An 18,222-nucleotide genomic window follows, 5' to 3' on the forward strand; every position below is an offset into this window, starting at 1 on the left:
ATTTCTTCCCATCTACTGATTTTTGGTTTGCCTTGTTCTTCTTTTTCCTTAAGGCTTTAAGGCGAAGCATTAGGTCGTTTACTTGCGATCTTTCTAATTTCTTAATATAGGCACTTAAGGCTATAAATTTACCTCTTAGAACTGCCTTCATTGTGTCCCAGAGATTTTGGTATGTTGTGTTCTCATTATCATTTGACTCTATAAATTTTTTGATTTCCTTTTTGATTTCTTCATTGACCCATTCATCATTTAGTAGTGTATTGTTTAGTTTCCATGATTTTGTGTATGCTCTGTAGCCTTTCTTGCTACTGATTTATAGTTTAATTCCATTGTGGTCAGATAGAATGCAAGGAATTATTTCAATTTTCCTGAATTTTTTAAGATTTGCTTTGTGTCCTAATATATGGTCTATTTTAGAGAATGTTCCATGTGCTGCTGAAAAGAATGTATATTCTACAGCCTTTGGATGAAATGTCCTGTATATATCTGTTAAGTCCATTCCTTCTATGACCTCATTTAGTCCAGATGCCTCTTTGTTTATTCTTTCCCGGGATGACCTGTCAATTGATGAGAGTGGGGTGTTAAAGTCACCCACCACCACTGTGTTTGACGTTATCTGTGACCTTAGTTCTAATAGTGTTTGTTTGACGAATTTGGGAGCCCCCATGTTAGGTACATATATGTTTAGGATTGTAATGTCCTCCTGTTGGAGTGTGCCCTTAATCAATATAAAGTGACCTTCATTATCTTTCTTGAGTAACGTCGGACTAAAGTCTACCCTGTCTGATATTAGGATAGCAACCCATGCTTGTTTTCTAAGCCCATTTGCTTGAAACACCATCTTCCAACCTTCCACCCTAAGATAATGTCTATCCTTTGTAGAAAGGTGAGTTTCATGGAGACAACAAATTGTAGGATCCTGCTTTTTAACCCAGTCTGCAAATCTATGTCTTTTCGTTGGGGCATTGAGGCCGTTGATATTAAGAGATATTATTCAAAGGTGTGTATTTTTGTTTGCCATTTTTTTTTGTGTGTGTGTGTTTCTGGTTCTACCTGCACTCTCTTCTGTTAACTAGTATTTGAATATTGCTTGTTTTTTCTAGGTTCCTTATATATGTGCTCTTCCTTTTCTTCAGCATGGAGGATTCTATCAATTATTTTCTGTAGAGCTGTTTTTGTCTTCAAATACTCCTTTAACCTGCTTTTGTCATGGAATGTCTTTATTTCTCCATCTATTTGAATGGATAACTTTGCAGGATAAAGTAACCTTGGTTGAAAGTTGTTATCTTTCAGAACTTGGAATATATCACTCCCAGCCCTTCTGGCTTTAAAAGTTGTGTTGAGGGGCTGGAGAGATGGTTTAGTGGTTAAGCACTCGCCTGTGATGCCTAAGGACCCCGGTTCGAGGCTCGGTTCCCCAGGTCCCACGTTAGCCAGATGCACAAGGGGGCGCACGCATCTGGAGTTCATTTGCAGAGGCTGGAAGCCCTGGCGTGCCCATTCTCTCCCTCTCCCTCTATCTGTTCTTTCTCTCTGTGTCTGTTGCTCTCAAATAAATAAATAAAAATTGAAGAAGAAAAAAAAAAGTTTGTGTTGAATAATCTGCTGTAATCCTGATGGGCTTGCTTTTGTAGGTAGCTTGATTTTTCTCTCTAACTGCTTTCAATATTTTGTCTTTGGTGTGTGTGTTTGGAAGTATAATATGGTGAGGAGAGGTTCTTTCTGGGTTTTGTCTGGCTGGGGTTCTAAAGGCTTCCTGTATCTGCATTGGCACCTCTTTCCCAATTTGGGGGAAATTTTCTTCTATGATTTTGTTGAAGATGCCTACTATGCCTCTGGAGTGGAGTTCTTCTCCTTCTACTATGCCCTGAATTCTTATATTGGATCTTTTCATAGTGTCCCGAATATCTTGAAATTCCCACTCATACTTTTCTATAAGTTTGTCTTTTTCTTTGTTGGACTGCATTAGGTCTGCCACCTGGTCTTCTAGCTTAGATATTCTGTCCTCTCCCTCATCCATCCTACTGGTGAGATTTTCTATAGAGTCTTTTATTTCATTAACTGTGTTCTTCATTGCTAGTAATTCTGACTGGTTTTTCTTTATTATTTCTATTTCCTTATTTATGTCTTGTATTGCCTTCTTTATTTCATGAAATCGGTGTCCTCCATCTTCTTTGATTCCTTTGATTTCCTCTTTAAGTTCCTCTTGACTCCTTTGCTTTGTTCTCTGACTTCTTTGAACATATTTACAATCATTCTTTTGAACTCTTTCTCAGGCATTTCCTCTAATTCTTTCTCACTGGAGGACATTTCTGATGCATTAATACTTTTAGGTGGGCTTATATCGTCTTGCTTTTTAGTGTTTATTGTGTTATAATGTATATATTTTTGCATCTTGGATTAAGTTAATGCTTGGATTTTCTAGCTAGCTGTGTATTCTTAGCTGTATCAATTGATTTGATGTTATATATTTTCAGGGTAGGAGCTTAAGGTGTTAGGTGTGGCTCTTAAGACTCTCAGAGTATCTACAAAGATGTTCTTAGGGGTTGAGTTTCCCTGCTATAGGAGTATTCAAGCAGGCTGAGTGGAATAAAATACAGGTAGATTCTAAAATTTAACTAAACACTCTACACATTCAATCAAAAACAGCCCCATGTATGTATGCAAGAGTAGTTATTATAATGACCAGATCCTCTATCAACAAAGAGGTTAAGATTTCTGGTCTGTTGAGGGATCCAAGTCAGCTTGCGACCAAGTGAGACCCTTCCCTGGTGCAATCCCAGTTACCTTGGATGCTTTTGGTCTCAGTCAAGTTGCTGCCTGGGCCGTCGGGCTGCTGTTCTGATTTCTGGAGCTGGGAACTTGCTTTTCCTGCGGGGCAAACCGAGCCTGGCAAGTGTGGCCCTGCAGATCAGCACCCCTGCTACTGGAACTGCTGCTGCTCAAGCTGCCCCTGCTGGGACTGTAGCCACTGCTGCTGAAGGTGTTGCTGTTGGACCCACCGCTGCTGCTGCCTCTGCTGCTGCTGTAGCTGCCACTGCTGGAGTCACCACTGCTGCTGAAGCTACTGCTGCTGTGTCCACTGCTGCTGCTCCCCCTGAAGCTGCTGCTGCCGAGTCTGCTGCTGCTGTCACTCCTGGGTGTGCTGCTGCTGGGGCCGCTGTTACCGGTGCTGGAGCCACTGATGTTGCTGCCGAATTCTGCTCCTGCTTGGGTCCCGCTGTTGGCATGGCTGGGTCCCGGGCTACTGTTCTGTTCACCGGAGCTGGGCTCAGGCGGTGGGGGAGGAGAGGGAGTCACAGCTGCTCCGGTTCTCTTGCTGCTCCACGTGTTCTTCTGCCTCGTGGTCTGCTCCTCCGTTGCTCGCTGCCGCTCTCCCTTCACGTTTTCTGAGTTGCAGAGAGCGCAGTTTGAGGGGAAGTGCCTGCACCTGGCTTCTCCTGTGGCTGGATCCGAGTCTAGCGGCTTTCTGGTGCACCGCGGCCGCGGCAGTTGGCCGAGCTGCCGGAGCTGCTTTTCCCACCTGTGCAGGCTCTGGATGCTCTGGAACTCTCCTACTTCTCCGCTGCCACTTCAATTTCCTATACACCTCACTTTTTAGTAAAAGTGTGTATTTTGCTGAGGTTTTTTGGTCTTTTTTCCCCCCTAGGCGGCTTTGGCGTGGTACCTACGCCGCCATCTTAACCGGAAGTCCCCTTGTTCTTTATTTTTGAGTCAGCATCCCACTAAGTTGACGAGGCTAGCCTTGAGCTCTCAATAGCCTCTTGACTGAACCTCTCACATAGCTGAGATGACAGAGCACACACCAGGCCCAGCTAGGACTGGTTCTTAAGGAAAGAATCATATATATTATACAAACACACACACACACACACACACATTTGTTATTTATTTATTTATTTGACAGAGAAAGAGGGAGAGAGAGAGAGAATGGGCACTCCAAGGCCTCTAGCCACTACAAGTGAACTCCAGACACGTGTGCCCCCTTGAGCATCTGGCTAACGTGGGTCCTGGGGTATCAAACTTGGGTCCTTTGGCTTTGCAGGCAAACACCTTAACCACTAAGCCATCCCTTCAGCCAGGAAAGAATCTTTTGATAATAGTTCTTGGGTAATGTGCACTGCACATACATGGGCATAAAATTGTCTAATCTTCGTGTGACTTTTGCTTTGATCTTTAAAACTTTGTACTGTGACTGGGTGGTACTGACTTTGCCTTTTGAAGATCTAATCATCCATTCAAGTCTGTGAGCTAAATGGGCAGACTAATGGGAGAGAAGGCAGATTGATTCATTATGTGCATGTGTTCTCTCTGCACATGACATGTGAGACCACCCAAGGGGTAAGTTCATGTGCTACAAAAGAAATAGGGGCTTGAGATTTCTGGAAGGAACTAGTGATAGGATATGAGATAGTAAGGGAGTAATTGCAGAGTAAACAAAAATCTTATTTATTTATTTGCAAACAGAGAGATAGAGAATGGGTGCACCAGGGCTTCTAGCCAATGCAGATGAACTCCAGAAACATGTGCCACCTTATGCATCTGGGCTTTATGTGGGCACTAGGAAATCAAAACTGGATCACTGGGCTAGAGATATGGCTTAACAGTTAAGGCCTTGCTGGCAGAGCCTAAGGACCTAGGTTCGATTCCCCATTACCCACATAAGGTAGGTGCACATGGTTGTGCATGCATCTGGAGTTTGTTTTCAGTGGCTTGAGGCCCTGGCACACCCATTCTCTCTCTCTTAAATAAATAAATAAATAAATGAAAAGAAATCTTAAAATCTGGATCATTAGGGTTTCCAGGCAAGTACCTTAACCACTGAGCAATCTTTCCAGCCTGTCTTATTTTTTTATTGGCAATTTTCATGCATGATCATCATCTTCTACCATTACCATCTTTTACTCCCCACCTCTTACCCCTTTCCACTGAATCCATTCTTCCTTTTGATAATCGGACTTGTATTGTGATGGCTTTTTCTTCAGAAAATATTTATGCATGTCTTGAAACCCTCAGAAGAATACGTAATATCCCAAAATATTCCTAAAATATGTTGTGGGCAATGCTGACCTCTAGACTCCTCTCCTGTGACGGGTTGATCCCCCTTCTTATTGGACTCTGGGGGAGGAGCCTAGTGACACCTGCACTGACTGGTGGGGCATGCTTTAGTCAGATACTGGAAACAGAGCCCTGCCTGAGTACAGTGCAGGGCAGGGTGCAAGAAAGTACCTGGTGTGGCTGTAGCTAAATCTCATGGGGTCAGGGAGGCCTCAGTTCTGAGACTGCTGTAACAGAAAGTACGGTGACGGTTATTGCAGTGACTGAAGTACCCAGCACTGCCTCATGCAGCAACAAAGTAGTCAGCATCAGTTAATGCTATAACTGGAAGTACTTAGCATTAGTCACTACCAAAAAGGAAAGTACTCAGCATCATGTCAAAGTACCATTCTTCCCGTGCTGTTTTCTGAGCCCCCACAGTACTGTTCCTGGACAAAATTCTCTTCCCATTCAGATGACAAAGTCTCAAAACCTTCATATGAACAAGATCACACAAGAGCTTATAGCACACTGATTTCTGAGGTCCCCTATTACAAGGGTCTGTGTGTTGTCTGCGGAATGAATTCAGAGCAAACACAGAGCTCTGAGCACAAAGCAAGCAGAGGTTATTAGAGTGAACTGAGGCACTCCCCAGGATCTGAGGGGCCCATGGCCAAAGGGACCAGGTGGCCTTTGTGGAGGAAGGCAAGCTCTCAAGGTAAGGACTAACAATGGCCACAGAAACCATTGCACCACCTTAATTTTTAGGCTTAGGCTTCATACTATTAAAGTTGTTGGAAGAGACAGGGACATTTTCTTGTTCAGATGACTGGCAGACTGATTGTGGATTCTCTCTTAAGGAAGGCAGCCTTTGTGAGATAGTCATCTTATGATCTTTTGGGCATTTCGGAATATCTTATCTGAACCTAAGATCATCAATGTGATTTGGATCCTATTCTTTTGAACAGAAATCAGAGACCTTCCTTTGAGTTTCTGGTTTTATAAGTCACAGTTATGTGGGAGATATAGACCTTCAGTGGACTTCAAGCTGCCCATGTCACACACAGCACCCCTTCCCCTTCCGGTAGTTTCTGATCCAGAAAATATAGCAATGGAAATTGTAAATTTTCTGTTTTAACTATCTAATAAGCTGAGCTGAGATGATAATGCTATTGGTGTTGGGCCAATTCTTTGAGAACCAGTGCTCTCTATGAATTATATTTTCCTAAAGTTTACATTTTCATTTTGTTTTGTTTTTGAGATAGGGACTCAACATAGCCCAGGCTGACTTGGAATTCACTCTCCAGTCTCAAGCTAGCCTCAAACTCACAGCAATCTTCCTACCTCTGCCTCCTAAGTGCTGGAATTAAAGGCATTTGCCACCATACCAGACCATTTTCCTAAATTTTAATATGTGATAAAATTATATGCTATCTCAAACTGACAAAGACCAAGTGTGCTCCTGAAAAAAAAATTAATTGATTATCAGATGTGTATTTTTACATGAAAGTTTCCTAGGTTTTAAGAAGCATACTAAGAGCAGAGGTTGGAGAGATGGCTTAGCGGTTAAGGTGCTTGCCTGCAAAGCCTAAGGATCCAGGTTCACTTCCTCAGTTCCCACGGAAGCCAGGTGCACATGGTGGTACATGCTCCTACAGCTCAGTTGTAGTAGCCAAAGGCCCGACTGTGTCCATTTTCTGTCTCTCTCTTTCTTTCTCTCTCAAATAAGTAAATAAAAATAAAATACTTTTATTGACAACTTCTATAATTATAGACAATAAACCATGGTAATTCTCTCCTCCCCCCCATTTCCTCTTCACAACTCCACTCTCTTATCAGTCTCTTTTTTATTTTGATGTCATCATCTTTTCCTCCTATTATTAGGGTCTTGTATAGGTAGTGTGAAGCACTGAGAGGTCATGGAGATCCAGGCCATTTTGTGTCTAGAAGAGTGCACTGTAAGGAGAGCTACCCTTCCTTTGGCTCTTACATTCTTTCCGCCACCTCTTCCACAATGGACCCTGAGCCGTGGAAGGTTCTGAGTCATCCCAGAGGTTACTGCTGTCTGAAAAGATGAGTTTCTCCATCCGTAAGTGAGAGTAGCATTAATATATGGGTAGGAATATTAAGAAAAGTGCTTACTAGGCAGTTTGGTGAGCACAGTATATACATTTAGCAGCAGATGTCATACCCCTAGGGCTCATTACTTTCCCCATCATTGGTTTCCAGTGTCAGGCATGTATTCCTTCTCGTGAATTGGGCCTCAAGTCCAGTTAGAGAGCTATTGGTTTCCTTCATAACAGATGTGCCACTATTGCACCTATTGGCTCATTTGGCCTGGCTGGCCAAATTTAAGGTTTGCAATGTACAGTGTTGTTTATCTCTACTGGTAATATATTTTCTCACTCTCTCTCTCTCTCATGGAACTGCAAGCAGAATAGCTTTTCCCAGCTTTCTGTCTGCTGGTCTATACAGAAGAGGTTTACAGCTCAGCTCCAGCAGGATTTCTCAGTGACCTTGCAGTCTGAGTGTGTGGCATCTTTAGCAGTAGAGTCTTCTCATCTATTTTTGGTAGAATCCAAGAGCCTCATCAATGTCCTATAATGTTTTGAGGCCACCAGAGACATCCCTGGCCAGCAACTCACTGGAAGGTATCCAATCCCTGACACTGAAAATTTTCTAGTAACAATCTATGGCTTCTGGGTGTGCCATCATGTGCCATAGTAAGTTTCCATATGAATTATTCATATCCTCTTATATTTTGATTAGCCCTCCCCCATCCCTTCCTTTAATCAGTCTCTTCCCCTGACCTCACTTAGGCCCTTCTGTCCCCAGTAATCTGTTCTTCTACTTACAAATACATAATACCATCCTATTAAGTCCCTTCTGCCTCCCTTTCTATTCCCTTTCTATCTCCTTTCCAGCTTACTAGCCTCTGCTGTTGAGTTTTATTCCTACTTATATAGAAGTCTAATTATTTGTAGCTAGGATCCACATCTGAGAGAGAACATGTGATGTTCGGCTTTCTGGGCCTGGGTTACTTCACTAAGAATAATTCTTTCCAGATCTATCCACTTTCCTGCAAATTTCATAATTTCATTTTCTTTTCCACTGAATAGAACTCCATTGTATAAATGTACATATCTTCATTATCCACTCAGAAGTTGAGGGACATCTAGGCTGTTTTCCTTTCCTAGCTGTTCTAAATAGAGAGGCAATAAACTTGGTTGAGCAAGTATCTCTAAGGTAGTAAGATGAGTTCTTAGGATATATGTCTAGGAGTGATATAGCTGGGTCATATGGTATATATTTTTAGCTGTCTCAGCAACCTTCACAATGATTTCCACAATGGCTGGACCAGATTGCATTCCCACCAACAGTGTTGAAGGGTTCCTCTTTTTCCACATTCTCGCTAGCATTTATTGTCATTTGTTTTCTTGATGATAGCTATTCAGACAGGAGTGAGATGGAATCTCACAGTAGTTTTAATTTGCAGTTCCCTGATGGCTAAGGATGTAGAACATGTTTTTTTAGATGTTTATATACCATCTGTATTTCTTCTTTTGAGAACTCTATTTAATTCCATAGCCCATTTTTTATTTGGGATTTTTGATTTCTTATTATTTAGTGATTTTATTTTTTTTTAGTTCTTTGTATATCCTGGATATTAGTCCTCTGTCAGATGTATAGCTGACAAAGATTTTTTTCCCATTCTGTAGGTTGCCTCTTTGCTCTATTCAGAGTGTCCTTTGCTGTACTAAAGCTTTGTAATTTTTTGAGGTAACAGTGGTTGATTAGTGGTTTTATTCCCTGAGCAACTAGGGAAAATATTTTTTTAAATGCAGAGCAAAAGGATATGATGAATTGGTGGTAATGGTATGAAATCATACATCAATATTAAATTTCCATTGAATTTCATAGTAGACTAGTAATGCATAAAAGTGTCTTCTACTCAGACAAGTAAAATAAATATTCATGTGTGTTTCAAAATGATAGAAAAAACCCTCTCTTAAATGTTAACCACTTAAAAATTATTTTTTATGTACTCTGGAATCTTAGTTATATACAGAAAGAAGACCAGATTATATTAGAATGTGAAGACGGAAAAGTCTGAGTGGACGCTATGACTAGAATGTGGCACAGGCATCAAGAAAGAACCCATCCTGTTATGCAGGAATGTGTGTGCCTACTTAATATGCGCTTACATATCGGGGTGACACTTACCAGACATCATGGTGCCCTGAGCTAACTCAAGAGTCTTTTCATGCCAGACGTGGTGGTGCACGCCTTTAGTCCCAGCACTTAGGGGGAAAATGGAGGAAGATTGCTATGAGTTCTATGCCAGCCTGAGACTACATAGTGAATTCTGGGTCAGCCTGGGCTAGATCAAGGCCCTACCTCAAAAAAACAAATGAGAGAGTCTTGCCGTGATTTTAAGACCCAGTGCCCTTATACTTCAGATGAGTTGTTGAAGCCCAGTTCTATTATGCTCATTTCTAGGTGCACTTTGATTCTGTTTTAATTATAAAATACTGAATTTTGAAATGCAACATGTTCTGAGTGCACTGGCTTGCTTAACCTAGAAATAAAACATGCCTATTCGCTTGTCTTTGGCGTCCCCAGATTCCTGTTCAGGACTTAACACAGGCGCTGATAAGTTCTCAGACATGACCTCAGAGAGAGTGGTGTGGTCCCAGATGTTGGTGGAACTGTCCTACTCCTCTCTGTCCAGAGTGAGGCTAAGTCCCACTGAATCTTTTAAAAATCCCTTGGTAGGATTCTTTGTAAAAAATGTGTTTATTATTTACTTATTTGAGAGAGAAAGTTGCAAAACTGAACTCCAGATGCATGGGCCATCTTGTGGCCTTTGTGGATACTGGGGAATCAAACCTGGGTTCTTAGGTTTCTAGGCAAACACTTTACCCGCTAAGCCATCACTGCAGCCCCATTAGTAGGATTCTTACTTAAGCTTCATTTTTGTTTATAGTTACCAAAAGAGTACATAGAAAGGGCTGAGAAGTCCACCCATTCCCTCGACTAGCATAAATGTACGGGAGGCCGGCTGAGGTTTCTATTTCACACAGGTGCTCCAAGGTTAACCAAGGAGCTATGACCTCTGTGCATAGACGAGAAAACTCTATGTCAGAATAGCCCAAGAATGCTTCAGAAATTCTATGACTGAGGCTAGAGAGATGGCTTAGTGGTTAAAGACACTTGCTTGAAAAGCCTAATGGCCCAGGTTCAATTCCCCAATACCCACAAAAAGACAGATGCAAAGTGGCACAGGCATCGGGAGTTCAGCTGCAGTGGCTAGAAGCCTGGTGTGCCATTCTCCCTCTCTCTCTGTCTCTCTCTCTCTCTCCCTCCCTCTATGTTTGCAAATAATTAAATAACTATTTTTTAACAAAGTCTATGATCATGAGAGAAAGAGTTGCAACTTTGAAATATTGCATGGGCTGTAGGTCTAAATAATTGCCAAATCTATATCCTTCCCCGGACCTCGATACGTACACACTCGGCAACCCTAATTACACTGGTCTCTGCTGCTGCTCAAACCCACTAGGCTCCACATTCCCGAAGTCACCACTTCCTGGCCTTGAGTAGCACTTTAAGTCTATGTGATTTCCTTTTCAAAATGGGGGAGCCTTCGTTATCTCTCTTGAAAGACCAGATAATATGTAAGTAAATGAATTATCAGAGTGCTTCAAGGCTTTCGTTGACTGAAAAAGCAGGTCTGCATATTGCTTGTCTTGTTTTCCATTTCAAGATGTCTCAGAGTTCTCAAGTGGGACCCCACCAACATCTCTGGACTGTGGCACTGTCCCCCGTCATTTGCTGAGCTGAGAGTCACTGAACAGACTGGCTCCCCTGTATTTGTGCAGAGAAGGATTTTTAAAATATTTATTTATTTATTTATTTATGAGAGGGAGGGAGGTGAAGAAGAAGATGACGAGGCAGAGGCAGATAGAAAGGGAGAATGGGTGTTCCAAAGTCTCAGGCCACTGCAAACAAACTCGAGATGCATGCACCACCTTGTGCATCTGGCCTATGTGGGCTACTGGGGAATTGATCCTGGGTCCTTAGTCTTTGCAGGCAAGTGCTGTAAGTGCTGAGCCATCTCTCCATCCCTGGAGAAGGGGTTCTTGAATCTTTGTATAATTTGCTTGCTTTTTTGTTGAGGGAGTAAGTTTCATAAATTCAAAACTAGTGGCATGCACTCAGTGTACAGTATACTAAAACAGAGGCTCCTCTAATGTAACTGAAAAGGTAGACTTGGTATAGATCTTGACAATGTGTGTTTTGGGTCTAGGCAATGGTGGCTACAAAACCTGAAATTTCGGCGTGGAGGGAGCTGAATAAGGAGGAGTTGGAGAACAGGGGCAGCTGGGGCTAGAGTGAGACCCTGTCCCAGTGACAAGAAAAGATGTATTTTAGATATACAAGTGAATGTAGCATAATCAATTAAAACCTAATCATTTTACTTATATCTATATATTTTTTTCAAGGTAGAGTCTTACTGTAGCCCAAAAGGACCTGGTGCATATTCTGAAGTCCCAGGCTAGCTTCAAATTCACATTGATCCTCCTACCTCTGCCTCCGAGTACTAGAATTAAAGGCATGGCCTGGCATATATATGTGTGTATGTGTGTGTATATATATATAAATTTAAATATATATTAAGAACATTCACGTCTATATCCAGATGAGTGGTACTGGCAGAGACAAGAACAGATCCTTTAGAGCACTAGCCGACAGAAATGGCCAGCTACCATGTGCACTTCATGGAACATGGCTTGTGATTCACCAAGGACAAGGCCAGAGCACTGGGTGAATGAAAAAGGGGAGCTACGAAGGAAAAGATGGCAGAGATGTGTCCGTCAAAATGCCTTGCCCCACCATCTAGACTCAGAGTAGTCCAATCTGTCACTGTTTTTTTGCAATGAACAATAACGTCGCTAAACATCCTCTTTGAGCTCATGTTGTGTCTTTGGTGTTCTGTGTTGTTGAAGGTGTGCACATGGTGCATGAGTGTACTCTCTCTGTTCAAGCTGTTTCTAAGAGATATTTTCCTTGTCTGGTGTTCTTTCAATAAGGGTACCTGGTCCTTTGAGAACATCTTGTCAGAATGATGCAATGAAGGCATGGAATATTACACGTGTTACCCAAGCATATTACAACACAAGCCCTACCTACTGCCACAGTGCAGAGGAAGCAGGAGTATTGCTTCTTATGAGCAAAGTGGAACGCTGAGTTGGAACAATCAATGGGAAGTAATAGTTAGTCATATAGAAACAGTACTCCATTGAGATTTTTTTTTTTCAAGGAGACCTTTTGAAAAATTATAACTTGAGAAATCTTGGAGCATAAGAATCTCCCTCTGTACCCACACACCATCTCACCTCTGCCAGCAATGAGCTTTATCTTCTGAATGACATTTACAAATACATTTCTTCAAACATGACATTCTATCTCAGTGCGTGTGTCTCTTGTACCACCCTAAAGGCCAGGTTTAAACACAAAGTATGGTGGCCGTGGTAGTTCATGCCTATAGTCCCAGCAGTCAGAAGCCTGTGTATACTAGATAGCCACATATTGCTGGGATGAACTTCTAAAACAGGCAGTTTATGGGAGGAATGGCATTTATTTGAAGCTTACAGATCCAGGGGAAGTCCCATAATGTGAAAAAGAGAAAACCCACCACCAGAAGCAAGAGCAAAAACGCTGGCAGCCAAGTCTCAGGGAACCCTGGCAGGACTCGGGCACTTTGCAGATCTGAGGTTGGAATTCAGATCCATCTTAGGGCTGGACTCTAGGATCGGCCCAGTGACTCCTCCTCCAGCCAGGCAGTTGGAGATCTAAATGACATGCTTTAAAAACTCCTGAATGTGTTGGGGGACATCCATTTGAACCATCACACTGGGTCACAAAAGTCTCAAGTTCTAGGCCCGCCTGTCTTATGTAGCTATGTAGAGAGCCTCAACAACCCTCTCTTTTCCAAAATGAAATAACTTTGAAAAGAAATCTTAGAAGCCACAGGTAAAAGAATTATGCCCATCCATTAGCTACTTCAAAAGGAAAAACAGAACATGGGATCTGCAATTTGGCACCCCAGATTCATGTGTTGAGAGGTCAACTGCGCACTTGTCACAGCCCCACTGGTAGGAAGCAGGAGACAGAAAGGATCAGGGACAGGCCCATCTCGTGCATGGCTCCATTTGAACACAAATTCTCCAATTTGCTTTGAGTTCTCTGTCTTCACAGTGCCCTCGGCCCGATTCTGCATGAGCCTTTCCTGTACACACTTGTTGGGGACTCTGTATTATAATAAGTCACCACATAGAAAGAGGTGTGAGCTGAGAACGTGAGAGTCTCAGTTCTCTAGTGCGCTTGTTTCTCTGAGCAAGCCCAGCGTCTTTGGTGGCAGAATTAAAAGGCAACACGGGTGTAAATTCTTATTATTTTTTACTCCACAAATAAAACCTTGATATCTTAGTATTTAGCTTAATTTCTCCTAAGAGAAGTGACTGGATGTTTCTTCATGCTTCGTAAGGCTTTTAAATATTTTATTGTTATTTATTTGAGAGAGACAGAGAGAGAAATAATGGGTGTGCCAGGGCATCCAGCCACTGCAGACAAACTCCAGACATGCCACCTTGGGTATCTGGCTTAAGTGGGGAATCAAACCTGGGTCCTTAGGTTTCTCAGGCAAGCACCTTAATTGCTAAGCCACCTCTTCAGCCCTTCCGAAGGCTGCTGGAACGTGATTTCCTCTGCTTTCCAGCATCGTTCCAAAGGAAGAATCTCAGTACATGGCCTCAACCAGCCTTGGCTGGGATGGTACCTGTTATTGAAAGGGAGTCTGTATTTGCAGTCATACCGAGAATGCCAGTTGAGAAATGAGCCTGATTCCGTGGTTCATTTGTTCTCCTTTGTAGAGCCAGGCTGCTGCCCACTATAAAGGCACGAAACACGCCAAGAAGCTCAAAGCGCTGGAAGCCATGAAAAATAAGCAGAAATGTGCCACTGCCAAGGAGACCCCAAAGGCCACCTTCACCTCCATCACTACCAATACCATCAATACCAGCTCTGACAAAACAGGTTAAATGATGATGTTTCTTGTGAACGTTCTGGTCGTTTGTTCTGGGGCCTCCCACCTCCTTTGTCTAACCCTGTGTCTGTTTTACAATGTGCCTGGCACACGGAGCTCACCCTTAGAGCCGTCTTCCCGTGTAGTGGTAACTGTCTCCTCCTGTCTTTCCAACACCTTCAGAAAATCAATAGCTCTATTGCATATTTTGCATTCTGAACCAGTCCTGTGGCTGTTTAGAGGAACCTGGGGATCAGAAAGTCATGGGGAGCCATGCCCCCTAACCCTGTATGAGAAATAGGCATGTTTCAGCTTGTATCTTTAGCATCTGTACAGCATACTTTACTTAGGACTGCATGCCAGATTCGATGTCACCGTGAGAACACAGCTGAGGATGTGTGCTCAAGGAGCAGGGAAGAGCCCAGCCAGAGCTGTATTGCTGAGGCTTTATTCTCATAAATTTGAAACACTGCATCGTTTTAAGCTGCAGCTGTGTGATTTGGGGTTTGTGGCTGTGGGTGACCTTCAGTCTACATACACAGGTAAGTGTTAGTGTTGTCAACGATTCCTTGACACAATTGTCATAGTGGGTAATGGCCTCTGAATAGTCTGAGGTGTGGGCAGGGGCAGAGCTGTTACAACATCTGACCAGCATATCCACAGCTGGGAAGCCAGTGGGGTTTTCCTCAGCTTAATCAGATTATTGACCCTCATATGAGTTTTCATGAAGGGTTGAGAAGATGGTTCACTGCGTGAGCACATGATTGCCCAGGAGGGCCACAACCACCCTGAATTCGATTCCCCAGAACTCACATAAACAGTTGCCACACATGTCGACAACCACAGTCCCGTGAGGCAGTGCCTGGAGGATTGGTGGTGCTCACAAAGTCAGCCGGTCGGACCGAGAAATGGGAGCTGCTCCATGTTCATGGAAGCAAGGCGGGTGAGCAAGCAAGGAGGGTTCTGATGCTCTGCTCTGGCCTCTGTTCCCATTGCATATGGGACCATGTGCATCTGTGTATGACACATTCATACAGTCTGTGTACAAATGCCACACACCACACCTTGCATGCACACATGATTTTACATAAAAGGTGATCCTGTGTGATTCGTGAATATACCTATAATAAATTGCTTTCTAAAACACAGGAACTGGGCTAAAGAGACGCCTTCATAATTAAGGTTCTTGCTGGCAAAGCCAAAGGACCCATGTTTGATTCCCGAGTACTCACATAAAGCCAGATGCACAAGGTGGCACATGTGTCTGGAGTTTGTTTGCAGTGGCTGGAGGCCCTGGCATGCCCATTCTCTTTCTATCTGACTCTCTCTCTCTTTCATAAATAAATAAATGAAACAGATGAACTGGGCTGAAGAGATGGCTTAGTGGTTAAGGTGCTCTGGCAAAGACAAAGGACCCAGGTTTGATTCCCCAGTACCTATGCACAAGGTGGAACATGCACCTGGAGTTCATGTGCAGTAGCTGGAGGCTGTAGCATGCCCATTCTTTCTCTCTATCTGGCTCTTTCTCATTTTCAAGAAAGAAAGGAGGGAGGGAGGGAGGAAGGAAGGAAAGAAGAAAGATTAAAACACAGGAACTGGTACAGCTGGTTGTCTTCCAGCCATGTGTGAGGAAACTCAGATGTTCACATTTTGGCTGATGGGACTCTCTTAATTAAAAGTATTTTGTGAGCTGGAGAGATGGCTTAGTGGTTAAGCGCTTGCCTGTGAAGCCTAAGGACCCTGGTTCAAGGCTCCATTCCCCAGGACCCACATAAGCCAGATGCACAAGGGGGTGCACGCGTCTGGAGTTCGTTTGCAGTGGCTGGAGGCCCTGGTGCGCCCCTTCTCTCTGTCTCTACCTGCCTCTTTATCTCTCTGTCACTTTTGAATAAATAAGTAAAAATAATTTCAAAAATTTTTCAAAAGTATTTTGTTATGTCACATAAAGTACAGAATGCTAAAGAGTAGGGCAGATTAACACTAGTGTGCACAGTCATATCCACTCATTACATTCACATTGCTCCAAGGATGGGGGAGGTGCTTGCTCTTGTGTGAATCCAAAAGGGAAACTGGCTTTCCACACTGCCCTTGGTGTTCCATACATAGGTTTATTGGGTAGATAAGTCTCCTTCCTTTCCTAGGAACCCTGGGTGCACCTCAAGGCTGAGGCTGGATGCATCTGTTAGCTTTGTGCTCACAACCTGCCCACTATGTTGTGGGTTCTAAGTAAAATGTCCACTGGATGACAGAAGCCTGTCTCCCTCCACTGCTGCTTCTTTGGTATATCCAAGTTTTTTACTCTGCTTTTTAAGAGGGGTGGAGGGGAGGTCTTCATATTCATTTCTTGTATCTAGCACAAGATCTGGGTTTTGCCATTCCATTTATGTAGGTGCAAAAATGATAGGAAAAGCCTTTGTCTTTCCTTTCATAATTAAGCACTCACTGATTTATTCTGGTGCCTGTAGGGTGATGTAGGGTAATGAACAGGTGAGTATAATATTTGCTTTCAGATATAGTGGCAGAGATGGGGTCCCCTCCCCACAAAGCCACTTATCACTGAGAAATGCAAAAACTCTTTTTTAAAAAATTTTTTTAAATTATTTATTTATTTATTTGAGAGTGGCAGACACAGAGAGAAAGACAGATAGAGGGAGAGAGAGGGAATGGGCGCGCCAGGGCTTCCAGCCTCTGCAAACGAACTCCAGATGCATGCGCCCCCTTGTGAATCTGGCTAACGCGGGACCTGGGGAACCGAGCCTCGAACCGGGGTCCTTAGGCTTCCCAGGCAAACGCTTAACCGCTAAGCCATCTCTCCAGCCCACAAAAACTCTTTTGTTAACTTTATGTTATTTATTTGTGAGGGACAGAGGGAGAGAAGGGGCAGAGAGAGAATGGCACACCAGGGCCTCCAGCCATTGTAAATGAACTCCAGATGTATGTACACCTTGTGCATCTGGCTTATGTGGGTCCTGGGGAATTGAACCTGGGTCCTTTGTCTTTGCAGACAAATGCCTTAATTGCTAAGCCATCTCTCCAGCCCCAATAACACTTTTAAAATATTTTTTTATTTAATTGCAAGGAGAGATGGGGGAGACATGGGGGTGCCTCCAGCCACTGCAAATGAACTCCAGAGGCTTGTGACATCTTTGTATATATGCCTTTGCATGAGTACTGGGGATTTCAACCTGGGTTGTTGGGTTTTTCAGGCAGGTGTCTTAACCACTGAGCAATCTATCCAGCCCTCAAAAAGTTTTAATACAAATAAGATTGTAGCAAGGTAGAATGAAGAGGTGAGTTCAGTATAATTGGTTATAGCACCATTTTATTAATTAGCCCCCTCCAATTTTCTAAATCCTTCATAGTTTTTAAATCAAAACTATCTATTTGGATTAACTTGTATCTTTCTCAAAATGTAAAAACAAAACCTTCCTGTATTAAAGTGGACATTATTGGAATACATTTCCTTATTGTGCATAGCACTATGAGCTTGGATTAGAAAAAGCTTCCATCCATGTTATTCCCACTACAGAACTAAGTTGTGGCCATGACCTCCACATGTCACCTTGAAGACTAGAATGTGGCAGTCACAGAGCTCCCATTCTTTTAATAGTTGTGTGGAGACAAATTCTGGATAGGGCTCTGACAAAGACTCTTCACAAAATAGACAAGCCAGAATTGCTCAGTAAAAGTATCAGTGGAAAGGGCATTGCGATAGGAAGTAAGGCATTCTATAGCAGTTGCCCTCTCAGAGCCGGGACCAAAGACCTGACAGGAAGCAGCTTATGGAAGGAAAGGTTTTACTTCTGGCTTATAGTTTCAAGGAGAACCTTCATCATGGTGGTGAAAGCATCACAGGAAAAAGAGTTGTGCATCACATCTTAATATATCAGCAGGGAGGAAGGAAGGAAGAGTGAGTTCTGAACCTGGGCTGGACTTATAAGCCTCAAGGCCCAGCCCCTGGTGATACTCCTTCTTTGGCACTGACCACCTCCCACAGGCGGGGCCAGCTGGGGACTAAGTACAAGGCTCCATCACAAGCACATGCAGCCATGTGGGGGAGGGGCTTTACAGCCAGCCATCACATTCCAGCCCTGACC

At 43.2% G+C, this 18,222-nt stretch overlaps 1 protein-coding gene across 4 annotated transcripts in view; it reads left to right on the forward strand.

Moving 5' to 3' along the window:
* Positions 1-18,222, forward strand: part of Znf385d (zinc finger protein 385D) — a 1,102,298-nt gene that overhangs the window by 990,187 nt on the left and 93,889 nt on the right. For all 4 annotated transcript variants that reach the window (XM_045136109.1, XM_045136110.1, XM_045136112.1 and 1 more), the window contains one exon: positions 13,974-14,136. In XM_045136109.1, the coding sequence (XP_044992044.1) occupies positions 13,974-14,136 (163 nt within the window). The remainder of the gene's footprint in view (positions 1-13,973; positions 14,137-18,222) is intronic.

The sequence above is a fragment of the Jaculus jaculus genome, chromosome 16 (genome assembly GCF_020740685.1).
Source record: "Jaculus jaculus isolate mJacJac1 chromosome 16, mJacJac1.mat.Y.cur, whole genome shotgun sequence".
Taxonomy (NCBI): domain Eukaryota; kingdom Metazoa; phylum Chordata; class Mammalia; order Rodentia; family Dipodidae; genus Jaculus; species Jaculus jaculus.